Here is a 12,242-nt window from a genome sequence, read left to right on the forward strand (position 1 = left end):
TTGAAAATTGACTAGAGAATACCCTTTAGGTTTAAATAGGAATGTATATTTAAAGTTGATTTGGAAGTTGAATTTGGTTAATGTTTTGAAGGAAATAAATTGAACTCACCTCTCTATCAACTTCCCTCACTCTACCTAGATCCTGTCACTAATGTTTACTATCACCCTTTTAACCCCAGACTTAATATTCTATTCTTTTTCCTCCTGGAATTTTATATGAAACTAGTTATCAAATACCTTCTCTATTGTATCTCCTGGGTTGAAAGCTTTAAATTTCCATGGCCTTTTCTACATTAACCTAAATAAATTACTACTTTAGCTTCCCAGCTGGTTTTCTTGCCTCTAGATATGGTAGATAATGAGAACCACATCACACATAAGCAAAGGAATGAAAGAAAAGTCCTATTTTTGAAAGGTTTGTTTGTGGCTGTGTATAAGATGGACTAGGGAGAGCACAAGCCCCCCAGCAAACATTCAGGGCCCTCTACCTAACATCATCATGTTCTCTTCTCAGAGTTTCACCTCTCATCTATATTGTCCCCTCTGCTCCAGGCAAGCCAACTGCTTCCTCACACCTGTACACACAGTTTGTCCTCAACTTTGTGTATTTGAATAGATAGGAATTGAATGTAAGATGCTTCTCTGCCTTATCTGTTCTTATTTCTCCTTCTCTAGACTGGACTTATAAATATTTCACCTCAGAGAGCTTTTCAAATGATTATTTTACTCTATCACTTAATACCTAACAATTCAGTTTATACTCTGTTATTTGTACCTGTTATGGATTGCTTTGTAAGGATTTTATCTCCTGTGTTGGATTGTGAGCTCTTTGGAAACAAGGACCATGCTTCTTTTTTCTGTTGTATTCCATAAAGTACTATGTTGCTGTGGGCTTAATATGGTGCAGTGTGTCCAGATTACACTCATTATGTGCTCGCCTGTTGGAAGCCTTCAAGTGCAATAGGGAGTCATTCTGGATCCAAACCAAGTTGTGACAGAAGCAGAGTAATTAAGTACCAGATGGTTGGTTCACAAGGAGGAAGCAGTGCTGATGGTGGCGTTTCTGTTAAAAAGGAAATTGAGAGACTGTCTGAGAAATCTCTAGGACCTGAACTAAAATATTGACTATAGCTTTAGAGGAAAAGGTTGGTGTTGAGCTCAAGGGCCCCTTTGAGTTGAAGACTGCTTGTATGCATATAATAGTTATCTTTTGCCTTCATTGTAACCATTAATATTAGCAATGGAATCAGGGTTCAGAGTACAAATCCTAGCAGTAGTATCCTTGTGGGTAATCCATGTAGTTTGCAGTCCCAGGCCAGCTCCAGGCAAATAAGGGACTGACTGAGAGATTGAACATTGAAACTTTCAGATTGAACATTGAAGCTTTCCTGGTGCATCTTGACTCAAACATTAACTGTAAAATATTCTGTCTCTAGTCTTTCATGTTTGTCAGGATACAAAAAGAGATTGCTCTGATAGCTAATCTTTGGGGACTAAAATTGTAATGGAGCTCTCCTGTACTTACCTTTCAGCAGTTCTCTAGAGATTTTCCTTTGGGACCAGTGGTTCTTTGATGATATGTGTGCTGAGTATTGATGAGATATTTTTTCTTCCCCAGACAACACTGCAAACTGATGAAGTTAAAAATGTGCCTTGTGGAACAAGGTAAGCGTTCCCCTTGCTTACCAACCTCCCTTTGGTTCAGATGTATTTTCTGTTCATAAGCTGTGATCACTTAAACATCTTTCAAATAGGCATCGTAGTAACCCAGGGGGATTTCTCTTCTGAGCATTATTTGAGAAAAGCCCTGTCTCCGAATAGGACCTTTCCATCTTAGGAGCCATTTTAAACTAACAGTAGATAGTTTAAAATGAAATCAGCTCACCTTGTCATCTGTAGTATTAAATGCCATCTAATTTAGAGTTTCTGATTCAGTAGGTCTGGAATGAGACCCGAGAATTTGCATTTCTAGCAGAAGTCCCAGGTGATCCTGAGCTGGTCTGAGGATCTTACTTTGAAAAATCACTGCTGTAAAGTATTGGGGCAAGAAAGGCAAGCAAGGCCCAAATTATTTTTAGAGTATAATCAGTACATTGAATTGTATCAGAAGAAAAGTATAAAGTTCAGTGTATGTTTTAAATTCTGTATTTTAAATGACCAAAATATCACAGAAATGTTCTTAAAGAGGGAGCAAATTCTCTCTGTTTTAAGTTAATGTATTTGATACAAGTTCTCCCTAGGTCTATCTGTAACTTTTTTATGGATTCCCTTTAGAGGTGACTCAAAATTGGCAGCTGATGAGATGTTGGGTAAATTTTATTTTTATCTTCATGCTTTCCTGTATTTGTCAGATTTTTTTCAGTGAGCAGGTATTATGCTTTTTTATCAGGAAAAAAATGTCATTGTAAGTTGGTAGGAAGGCTTAGTTGTATAGTTTCAAAATCTCTTAACTTCATGTATCTTAAATTGAGGTTCACATGTTCCTCAGGGTCTGTGCTGATAGGCCAGGAAGTATAGGAAGCCATTAATTAACAAGACCTATCTTTCTGGAGTGTCAGTTTTACTTCAAGGTTTGGGGGAAAATTCTTCTTTTCATATTAGGATAAATACAGATGAAAAGTAGATTAAGATAAGGCAGGGAATCAAAAGAATTTCAGCCTGTGGCTGACCTCCATACCTCTGGGGAACCACTTTACCAGATTCCTTGATGGAGAAGTTTGAGAAGTGCACTGCCTTAGCTGTTGGCTTCATTTAATAAGGGCAAAGTGCTAAGCAGCTCTAGGTTATAGATCTAGTCTTCCTGTGAGCTGATTTTGATCACAGCAGTTACAGAGGTGAGCTTTTGGTTATGAGAGGAGCCAGGTGAGTGTGGGCAGGGTCATTTGAGTAGTGATCAGTGAGGTCAGTTTAATCAATCAGTAGTATATGTCTTTAGATTTTCCTTCTAAATTTCTGTCATGTGGGATTTGTTTGATGCTGTAGAATTAATCTAGGGACATAATAGGTTTGTATTTGGCTCACATTTTTCCATTTCTCTGTTTTTAGTGGTGGGGTCATGATCTATATTGACCGAATAGAAGTGGTTAATATGTTGGCCCCTTGTGCAGGTATGGTACCCATCTATTCTGTTATAGTTATAATCAGAGTTATCTGTAACTGAGAGATTCTTTAAGGAATAGGAATAGATTCCCTAAGGAAAGTTTTATGACCTCATTCATTTCTGATATATATTAAAAAAAATAATCGCTGGAATATTTTCCATTCCTAGGGAATGGCAACAGAAATAGGTCACAAATCCTGGACAGAGTTGACTTTCTGCAACTGTATGGGTTACTCTGAGCTGAGCTGAGTGTATCTAAGAACAAGACAGTCATTGATTATTTCTAGAATTTCTAGAAAGTAGCATTTTATCCAGTCAGGATGAGAAATAATATCCTTACGTGTTAAAAGTCTATAACTGATCAGTTCCTTGGCTACATTGATTTGTGACCATAGAAAAATCTTTTCTAGTTGAGATTTGCTATAACTTGCAAAGCAATCTGAAAGTGCTCAGTGTGGGGAGAACATTTTCTTGGTAAAAGATGAAAACTCACAGAGATGGAGTACTGTTCAAATCAAAAACTTAATTAGGAGTTATGAAGTAATATCGACCTTTTTAATGTTTGATTTTTTTTCGTAATTTCTTTTTATTCTGATAAAATACATGTAACATAAAATTTACCTTCTTAACCACTTTTAAATATGCAGTGGGCATTACATACATTCACATTGTTATGAAACCATCACCAGCATCCATCTCCATAACTCTTTTCATCTTGCAAAACTGAAACTCCCTACCCATTAAACAAGAACTCCTCATCCAGCCCCTCTCCCAGCCCTGGCAACCACCATTTCTGTCTTTCTGACATTTCTCTCTGTACTTTCTTTCTCTATGAATTTGACTACTCCAGGAACCTCATAAATGGAATCATATAATATTTGTCTTTTTGTGACTGGCTTATTTCACTAAGCATAATGTCCTCAGGATTCATCCATGTTGTAGTAGCATGTGTCAGAATTTCCTTCCTTTTTAAGGCTGAATAATATTCCATTGTATGTATATACCACATTTTGTTTATCCGTTCATCCATTGATGGACACTTGGATTACTTCCACGTTTTAGCTATTGTGAATAATACTACTATGAACATGGGTGTACTTGGGTTTCTTCGAGACCCTGCTTTCAATCAAAAGATCTGCCATTTTCAGAAGACCTAAATGGACATTTCTCCAAAGAAGACATACAGATGGCCAACAGGCACATGAAAAGATGCTCAGCGTCACTAATTATTAGAGAAATGCAAATCAGCACTACAATGAGGTACCACCTCACATCAGTCAGAATGGCCATCGTTTAAAAGTCTACAAATAACAAATGCTGGAGAGGGTGTGGAGAAAAGGGAACCCTCCTACACTGTTGGTGGAAATGTAAATTGGTGCAGCCACTATGGAAAACAGTATGGAGGTTCCTCAAAAAACTAAAAATAGAGCTGTCATATGATCCAGCAATCCTACTCCTGGGCATGTACCCAGACAAAACTATAATTTTAAAAGATACATGCACCCCAGTGTTCATTGCAGCACTATTCACAATACCCAAGAGATGGAAACAACCTAAGTGTCCATTGACAGATAAATGGATAAAGAAGATGTGGTACATACATGCAGTGGAATACTACTCAGCCATAAAAAAGAATGAAATAATGCCATTTTGCAGCCACATGGATGGACCTAGAGATTGTCATACTAAGTAAAGTAAGTCAGAAAGACAAATACCATATGATACCACTTATATGTGGAATCTAAAATGTGACACAAATGAACTTACCTATGAAACAGAAACAGACAGGACAGATTTATGGTTGCTGTGGGGGAGGGGTGGATTAGGAGTTTGGGATTAGCAGATGCAAACTATTATATAGAGAATGGATAAACAACAAGGTACTACTGTATAGCACAGGAAACTCCATTCAATATCCTGTGATAAACCATAATGGAAAAGAACATGAAAAAGAATGTGTACATATGTATAACTGAATCGCTTTGCTATACAGTAGAAATTAACACAACATTGTAAATCAACTATAATAAAATAAATTTTTAAAAAAGATCTGCCATTTTATTTTTATCCTTACTACTAAAATTTGCATGCTTACTATGTCAGGATACTGTGTTGGCAAAAACAATTTTAAAAGGTGAAGTTAGAGCCTTTGCCTTAAGGGCTTTTTATTTTACTTGAGAAGACATGATACTGACCTAAAATATATATATATATGTGTGTGTATATATATATATGTGTGTGTATATATATATATATACACACACATATATACGTATATATATACACACACATATATACGTATATATATAGGAATGTAAGGTCGTGCTAAGTTTCATATCACTGGTACAGGCACAAATAGCAAAAGAATTTTGGAACAGAGAGCAACCTGTATTACTATCAAGTGGATTTGGATTATATTTTTCAGCAATTAAGTATTTTCCTGTCTTTTATCATCTACTTTCCCTGGTCACAAATCAGTGGAATGGACTATGATTGAAAAAAATAGAAGAAGGGGAGATAGTGCTCGTTTTCTGGCCAGAGATAAAGAGGAAACTACTTATCACCAACTCATTTGGAAATGACCAAGAGGATGAGGTAGTCAGCAAGTATTTATTGATGGCCTGTTCATCTGTTGTGATCTGGAATCCGGTTACATCTAGTATCCTCCGTGGGAAGGCGAGTAGAGCAAGTCTTGGATTTGAAGGGAGAAAGCAGCATGTTTTAATAAGTGGGGCACAGGTTCTGGCATGTTCTAGTAGGTACCCTTAGGCACATTTCTGAAATTCTCTGTTTCTCAGTTTCATATTATGCAAAATTAGGAGATTTTTTGTGAGAATTAAGTGTTAATGTATATAAATTGCCTGGTATAAAGTCTGGCCCAGAAATGTTAGCTTCTTTCCTTTCTAGCCTGTTATTTTTTATTTTTATTTTTTTTTAACAGCCTTTAAAAACTGCCTTTTTGAAAATGGTCTTTTGGAGCTGTCTCCTTTTTTCATTCCCACTGTTCCTCAATTAGTTCAGGCCCTCTTTACCTCTTAGCTAAACTTTTACCTTGCAGTAATTGCTTTACACTTCCCCTGCCTCTGATTTATATGCCTCACAATTCATTTTCACTCTGCTGCCAAAGTACAGATCTGATTGTGTCATGCCCTTGCTCAATCTTTGACGGTTCCTTATTACCTCCAAGATAATATATACTCTCCTTAGTATGGAATTTGAAGTTTGCCCATTAGAATTGCAAATGCAGTAATATCTGGAGAATAAGGCACAAGGAACACATCAAGGCTTGGAGTTGTGTTTCATGTTTTCACTATTTCATTGGCACTTTTCCTCATGTATATTTTATCACTGTAACTTTTACCTTGGCTGAATTAGAGGATACACGGGTGAACATGGATAGTACCTCTCTTTCAGTGTTTGATATCGTGAGGAACTACACTGCAGATTATGACAAGACCTTAATCTTCAATAAAATCCACCATGAACTGAACCAGTTTTGCAGTGCCCACACGCTTCAAGAAGTTTACATTGAATTGTTTGGTAAGTGTCTCATTTGTTTTAAATATATAAATAACCAATTAGAAATCTTGTTCAACTTGTCTGTGAATGCTATAATAATATTAGTAAACATTATGCTATTTGAGCATTTCTTCTGAATTTATAATAGAGCAATTGTCTTTAAAATATTCTTTATCTTAAGTTTAAAATTGCTTAAATTTGCTTAAAATTGCTTAAATTAAACAAATAGTTACTCAAACAAGATATTTTAAGAATGATAACCATTTTCTGAAATATAAAGTATGTAACTTGGTAGAGATTGGAAAAAGATCATTTGTTACAAACTATATTCTTTGTTTTAATTAATTAATTTTATTTTTGGTTGTGCTGGGTCTTCGTTGCTGCATGCGGGCTTTCTCTAGTTGCAGTGAGCAGGGGCTACTCTTCGTTGCGGTGCACGGACTTCTCATTGTGGTGGCTTCTCTTGTTATGGACAGGCTCTAGGCATGTGGGCTTCAGTAGTTGCAGCACCCAGGTTCAGTAGTTGTGACCTGCAGGCCCTGGAGCACGTGGGCTTCAGTAGTTGTGGCGCACGGGCTTAGTTGCTCCGCGGCATGTGGGATCTTCCCGGACCAGGGATCAAGCCCGTGTCCCCTGCATTGGCAGGTGGATTCTTAACCACTGTGCCACCAGGGAAGTCCCAGACTATATTCTGTTTTTACTATGATAATATACTGAAAATTAGCTTTGTTGCTAGTTTAATAGATAATTTGGAGAAATTAAGAACCTGTGTCTTGGAGTTTCCCAAGACCCACCCCCACGTTTGATGATTTGCTAGGAGGACTGACAGGACTCAGAATAATCATACTCACAGCTAAGATGTACTACAGCAAAAGGATACAAAGCAGAAGGAAAAGGCACTTGGGTGAAGTCTGAAGGAAATCAGGCACAAGCTTTCAAGAGTCTCCTCCCAGTGGAGTCATGCAGGATACACTTAATTACTCCAGCATTGAATTGTAACAACACATGTGAGATGTTGTCTGCTGGAGAAGCTCATTAGAGACCCTCTAGGCAGGACTTTTACTGTGGGCTGGTCATGTAGGTACCCTCTGCCTAGCATATACCAATATTCCAGATTCCCAGAAGGAAAGTAGATGTTCAGCATAAAACATTGTTTGAATAAACAATTTAGGCACAGTGAGTCATTGTTATCAGTTCTGGGGATAGAGGGAATACTCTCCAAATCCATGACCCCAGGTGACAGCCAGAGGCCAAATTGCAAACAGGCCTTTCTAAGGATAGTAGTTTCAGGCTTGCTATGTTGACTCTCTTCTGTACAAGTTACTTTTCATTTGTGGTAGGGAAAGCTCTGGCCAGGGATTGGGTTGCTGCTATTGGCTGCTCACTTCTCCCTCCTGGAATTCTTAGTGAATTTCTTAGAGGCAGGCATAGGGATGGTTAATCAATTTAGAAATCTACCAATTGATTCCTCATTGATGATTGAGAACTATTGGGGTGGTGTTTGAGAAAACTGGTCTGTCCTTAATTGTCACATCACTGGTTATTTAATAATGGGGAAAGTACTGTTGAGGTGGATAGAAAATTCATGAGTTACAAAGCCAAGTGAAGTGACATCTTTATTGTCCATTCTTGTGTGCTTCAAGGACCTTCCTATGAGCCTTCCCCCCACCCTCTCTGTTTTTAAATCCAAAATAATTGGCAGAGGTCCATGGAAATGAAATTTAGTTATTTGGGAATTTGGATAAAGATTGACTGAAGATGAAAATTTGTTTTTTTAGAGAATCAGGACACATATTAAGTAGCAACACTGAATTTAGATATTAGAAACCTAGATTCTTCATTTATTTGATAAACTTCAAGTAGCTGCTTGCCATCTTTCCTTCTTAATTTCTTTGATCGGTAATTCCTCACAATTTTTCCTCACACAAAAGGAAAACTATATATATATATATATATATATATTTGTTTTCATATGTGTGTGAAATGGTTTAAGCTCTATAAAAGAATAGTACCATGGAAACTTTAGGTCTAATTATGATTGGTTTTGTTTAAATGTTAATACAATGTAAGGAAATTCTTTTGAGTGTAATAAGAGCTGTTGTTCTTGGCTTCAAAAACAGATCAAATAGACGAAAACCTCAAGCAAGCTCTGCAGAAAGATTTAAATGTCATGGCCCCAGGCCTCACCATACAGGTAAGCCCTTCTCCTAGGGAAATTCTTTGGGAATTTTGAGAGCTTTGTATTTAATTGTCCTTTCATCAGACTGTTTATTCAGCAGTTATTTAATTGTAGTGCTAGGGTGATTTACAGAATATCTTTCTCAGTTATGGGTGGCATTTTTTTCTGAACTCTTAGAGGGAACAAATAAGCTGAGGCTCTTGCAAGGAAATAAAATCCATATACAGCTATGTATGTGTGTGGCATTATTAAGATACAGTAATGGTTATAAATCAGTTTAAGACTAATCCTTGCCCTCAGTAAGATTATGAAAAAGAATTTCACGTATAAAATTTGAATAATAATTCTAGACAAAGTATTAATTGACGGATGAATTGATTGGATGATTATTGCTCTAAGAGTTTAAAGAACATTTCAAGAGAGTCTGCCTGGAAATGACTGATTGAGTTGGGATTTGATTGATAGGTAGGTCTGGAAGAATTAATAGGATTTATAAGGTGGAAAAGAGTAAGGAAGATATTTCAGGTGGGTGGAAAGACCTGAGTAAAAGCAAGGTAGCAGAGGAATTTAGTGGTGTTGTGGTGGTGGCAGTGGCATTGGGAGATAGAATGGTGAGAATGACTGCTTTTTTTGGGTATTTTTTCAGATTGGGTTGAAATCCACTAGTAGGTTCTAAAATCAATTTTAGTGGGTCACGACCAGCATTTTAAATAAGATGGAATTGAATAGGAAAAGAAACCGGAGCACATGGCATGTAGTAAGTTAAAGTATCAGTCTGTGAGGCTTTTGTTTGTTTTACATAAGTGTGTGGGGTAGATGTTAATATTGGGTGTCACTGTAAGATGCCTTTTCTACTGTAGTCATGGTCAGTAACATTAGAACACAGTGGCTTTGGATCTGGATTACCTGAGAAGTGGTAATGTGGCTTCTCTAATGTCCTTTCTTAGTTTCTAGATTGCACTGCTTCTGAGAAGTGTGCATTTACTGTGAGTGATCGTGTGCGATCTCATAAACAAGTCTGGAAAACTTCTGAAGGTTTTCCCCTGTCCTCCATCTTGCCATTATCTCTGCCAGGTGCCTGAGGGGGAACTGCCAAAGTTAAGGGTTCTTTTGAAATGTCCCAGAGCTAACTTTGTAAAACTCTCTTGGTTGTCCTGGAGTAGCTTTTCAATTTTAAAGATAATGTGAATGCCACAGATTCCTAGATTCTGCTCAGGTCGTTACTTGGAGATTTAGCTCATTCTTCTAAACAGCCCCCTAGAGTTCCTTGCCTTATATTACATAACCATTTCCCTACTGTTTCCAATTTTTTGCTATTAATAAACAATAGCGTATTGAATATTCCTGACACACCTCCTTGTATGTACACTTTATCTTTCAAAGTGGCTGTATAAATCTACATTCTTTTTTCTTAAATATTTATTTATTTATTTGGTTGCACCAGTTCTTAGTTGCAGCACGTGGACTCCCTAGTTGCGGCATGCGAACTCTTGGCTGCGGCATGCTTGTGGGATCTAGTTCCCTGACCAGGTACGAACCCAGGCCCCCTGCATTGGGAGCGTGGAGTCTTATCCACTGCGCCATCAGGGAAGTCCCTAAATCTACATTCTTACCAGCAGTATATGTGAATACTTGTTTCTCCACAACCTCATCAGCATGTAAAGCAATCAGACATGCTGATTTTTGCTGTATGGATAGATGTGACGTTATCTCTCTCCTTGATTTGCATTTCCTTAATTGTTAATGAGGTTGAGCATCTTTTTGTTTATTTTTTTGTCCATTTGTACTCATCTGTCAATTGCCTATTCATATTCTTTCCCCATTTTTCTATTGAAATGTTTTTCTTACTGATTTGTAGTAGTACCTTGTATATTATCAATATTTTTATACACACGCATGTTATATGTGTTGTAAAAATAATCAGATATTAGGAAAAAGATGAATAACAGTGAAATTGAACAGTAATCTTACTATGCAGAGATAACATAGTTCGTTGTATCTTTCCAGACTCTTCTTAATACAGAGGAACATATGTTTATAGTTATAAATAATGTTGAACTAAAATGGAATCATACCATAGCTGCTTTTTTCACCAACAATATATATAAGCATCTTTTCAAGTCAAAAGTAAGATTTGCTGCATCATCACTTTTAATGTTTTTATTTAATCCCTGTTGGCTTCCAGTTTTTACTGTTATGTGCATGTTATAATGACCAAGCTTATACATACATCTTTTAAAATCCTTCCCTTAAGATAAGTTCTTTTTTTTTTTTTTTAATTTGTTGTGTTTGTTTTTTTTAACAAATTTATTTATTTATTTATGGCTGTGTTAGGTCTTCGTTTCTGTGCGAGGGCTTTCTTTAGTTGCGGCGAGCGGGGCCCACTCTTCATCGCGGTGCGCGGGCCTCTCACTATCGCGGCCTCTCTTGTTGCGGAGCACAGCCTCCAGACGCGCAGGCTCCGTAGTGGTGGCGCACGGGCCCAGTTGCTCCGTGGCATGTGGGATCTTCCCAGACCAGGGCTCGAACCCATGTCCCCTGCTTTGGCAGGCAGATTCTCAACCACTGCGCCACCAAGGAAGCCCAAGATAAGTTCTTAAACGTAGGATTGATGCCTTGTTTGGGGGCTTTTTGATATATATTGCCAAATTGCCTTTCAGAAAAATTTTAGTAGCTTATACTCTCTCATCAGCAGTGTTGATGAGCCGTTGTTTTCTATACATTTGATTGTGTGATCATACTCAAATAATTAACAGATGCATACCTGCTCTCTAAATCCTTTTGGAAAAAATGAATCTGCCATTGTGTATTAATTATTGAGGTTGAATGCCCTAGGATGTTTATTGGCCCTCTGTATTTGATTTGTGAATTGTGTTTGCTCATTTTTCGGTTGTTTTAATCTGTTTTTCTCATTAACTTAAATAAACTGTTTTTGATATGTTAATTATTGCAACTCTTCTTTAAATGCATAGTAAACATTTTCTCCTAGTTTTTTTCTTTGTCATTTAACTTTTCTTTTCCCCTTGACAGTTCTGAAGTTTAATTTTAGTACTTTTAGCAGTAATTTTAGTATTTTTTTCTTTATGGCATTTTGCTGTGCTACTATGCTTTTAAGAGCCTTTCACCAACTTTAAAATATAGAAATTTAAATAAAATCAGAAATTACAACATTTTCTTTACTTTTACAGTTTTATTTTTAGATTTAAAATTTTAATTCATCTGGAATCCATTTTGATTTCATTTGTGAGGTTGGGCTCCAATCTGCCCCTCCCCCAATTTATTAGCAACAGCAATCACTGAATAATTTATGCCCCTCTCTCCTCTTTGTTTGAAATGCCATCATATTATTTGCTGAATTCCGTTATATAGTAAAGTCCTTTTCGAACTTTGTTCTGTTCCATTGATTTTTCTATTTCCTATTCTTTCATTAGTTCTTGAGCCCTT

The 12,242-nt window shown here is 36.9% G+C and overlaps 1 protein-coding gene across 6 annotated transcripts in view; it reads left to right on the plus strand.

Moving 5' to 3' along the window:
- Positions 1-12,242, plus strand: part of ERLIN1 (ER lipid raft associated 1) — a 40,871-nt gene that overhangs the window by 5,539 nt on the left and 23,090 nt on the right. For all 6 annotated transcript variants that reach the window (XR_005016908.1, XM_036829512.1, XM_036829510.1 and 3 more), the window contains exons 4-7: positions 1,619-1,665; positions 3,046-3,107; positions 6,515-6,640; positions 8,740-8,813. Coding sequence is in view for 5 of the 6 variants with exons in the window: in XM_036829512.1 (XP_036685407.1) it covers positions 1,619-1,665; positions 3,046-3,107; positions 6,515-6,640; positions 8,740-8,813 (309 nt within the window). In the remaining variant the exon portion in view is untranslated. The remainder of the gene's footprint in view (positions 1-1,618; positions 1,666-3,045; positions 3,108-6,514; positions 6,641-8,739; positions 8,814-12,242) is intronic.

This window comes from Balaenoptera musculus, chromosome 16 (assembly GCF_009873245.2).
Source record: "Balaenoptera musculus isolate JJ_BM4_2016_0621 chromosome 16, mBalMus1.pri.v3, whole genome shotgun sequence".
NCBI classification, from domain to species: Eukaryota; Metazoa; Chordata; class Mammalia; order Artiodactyla; family Balaenopteridae; genus Balaenoptera; species Balaenoptera musculus.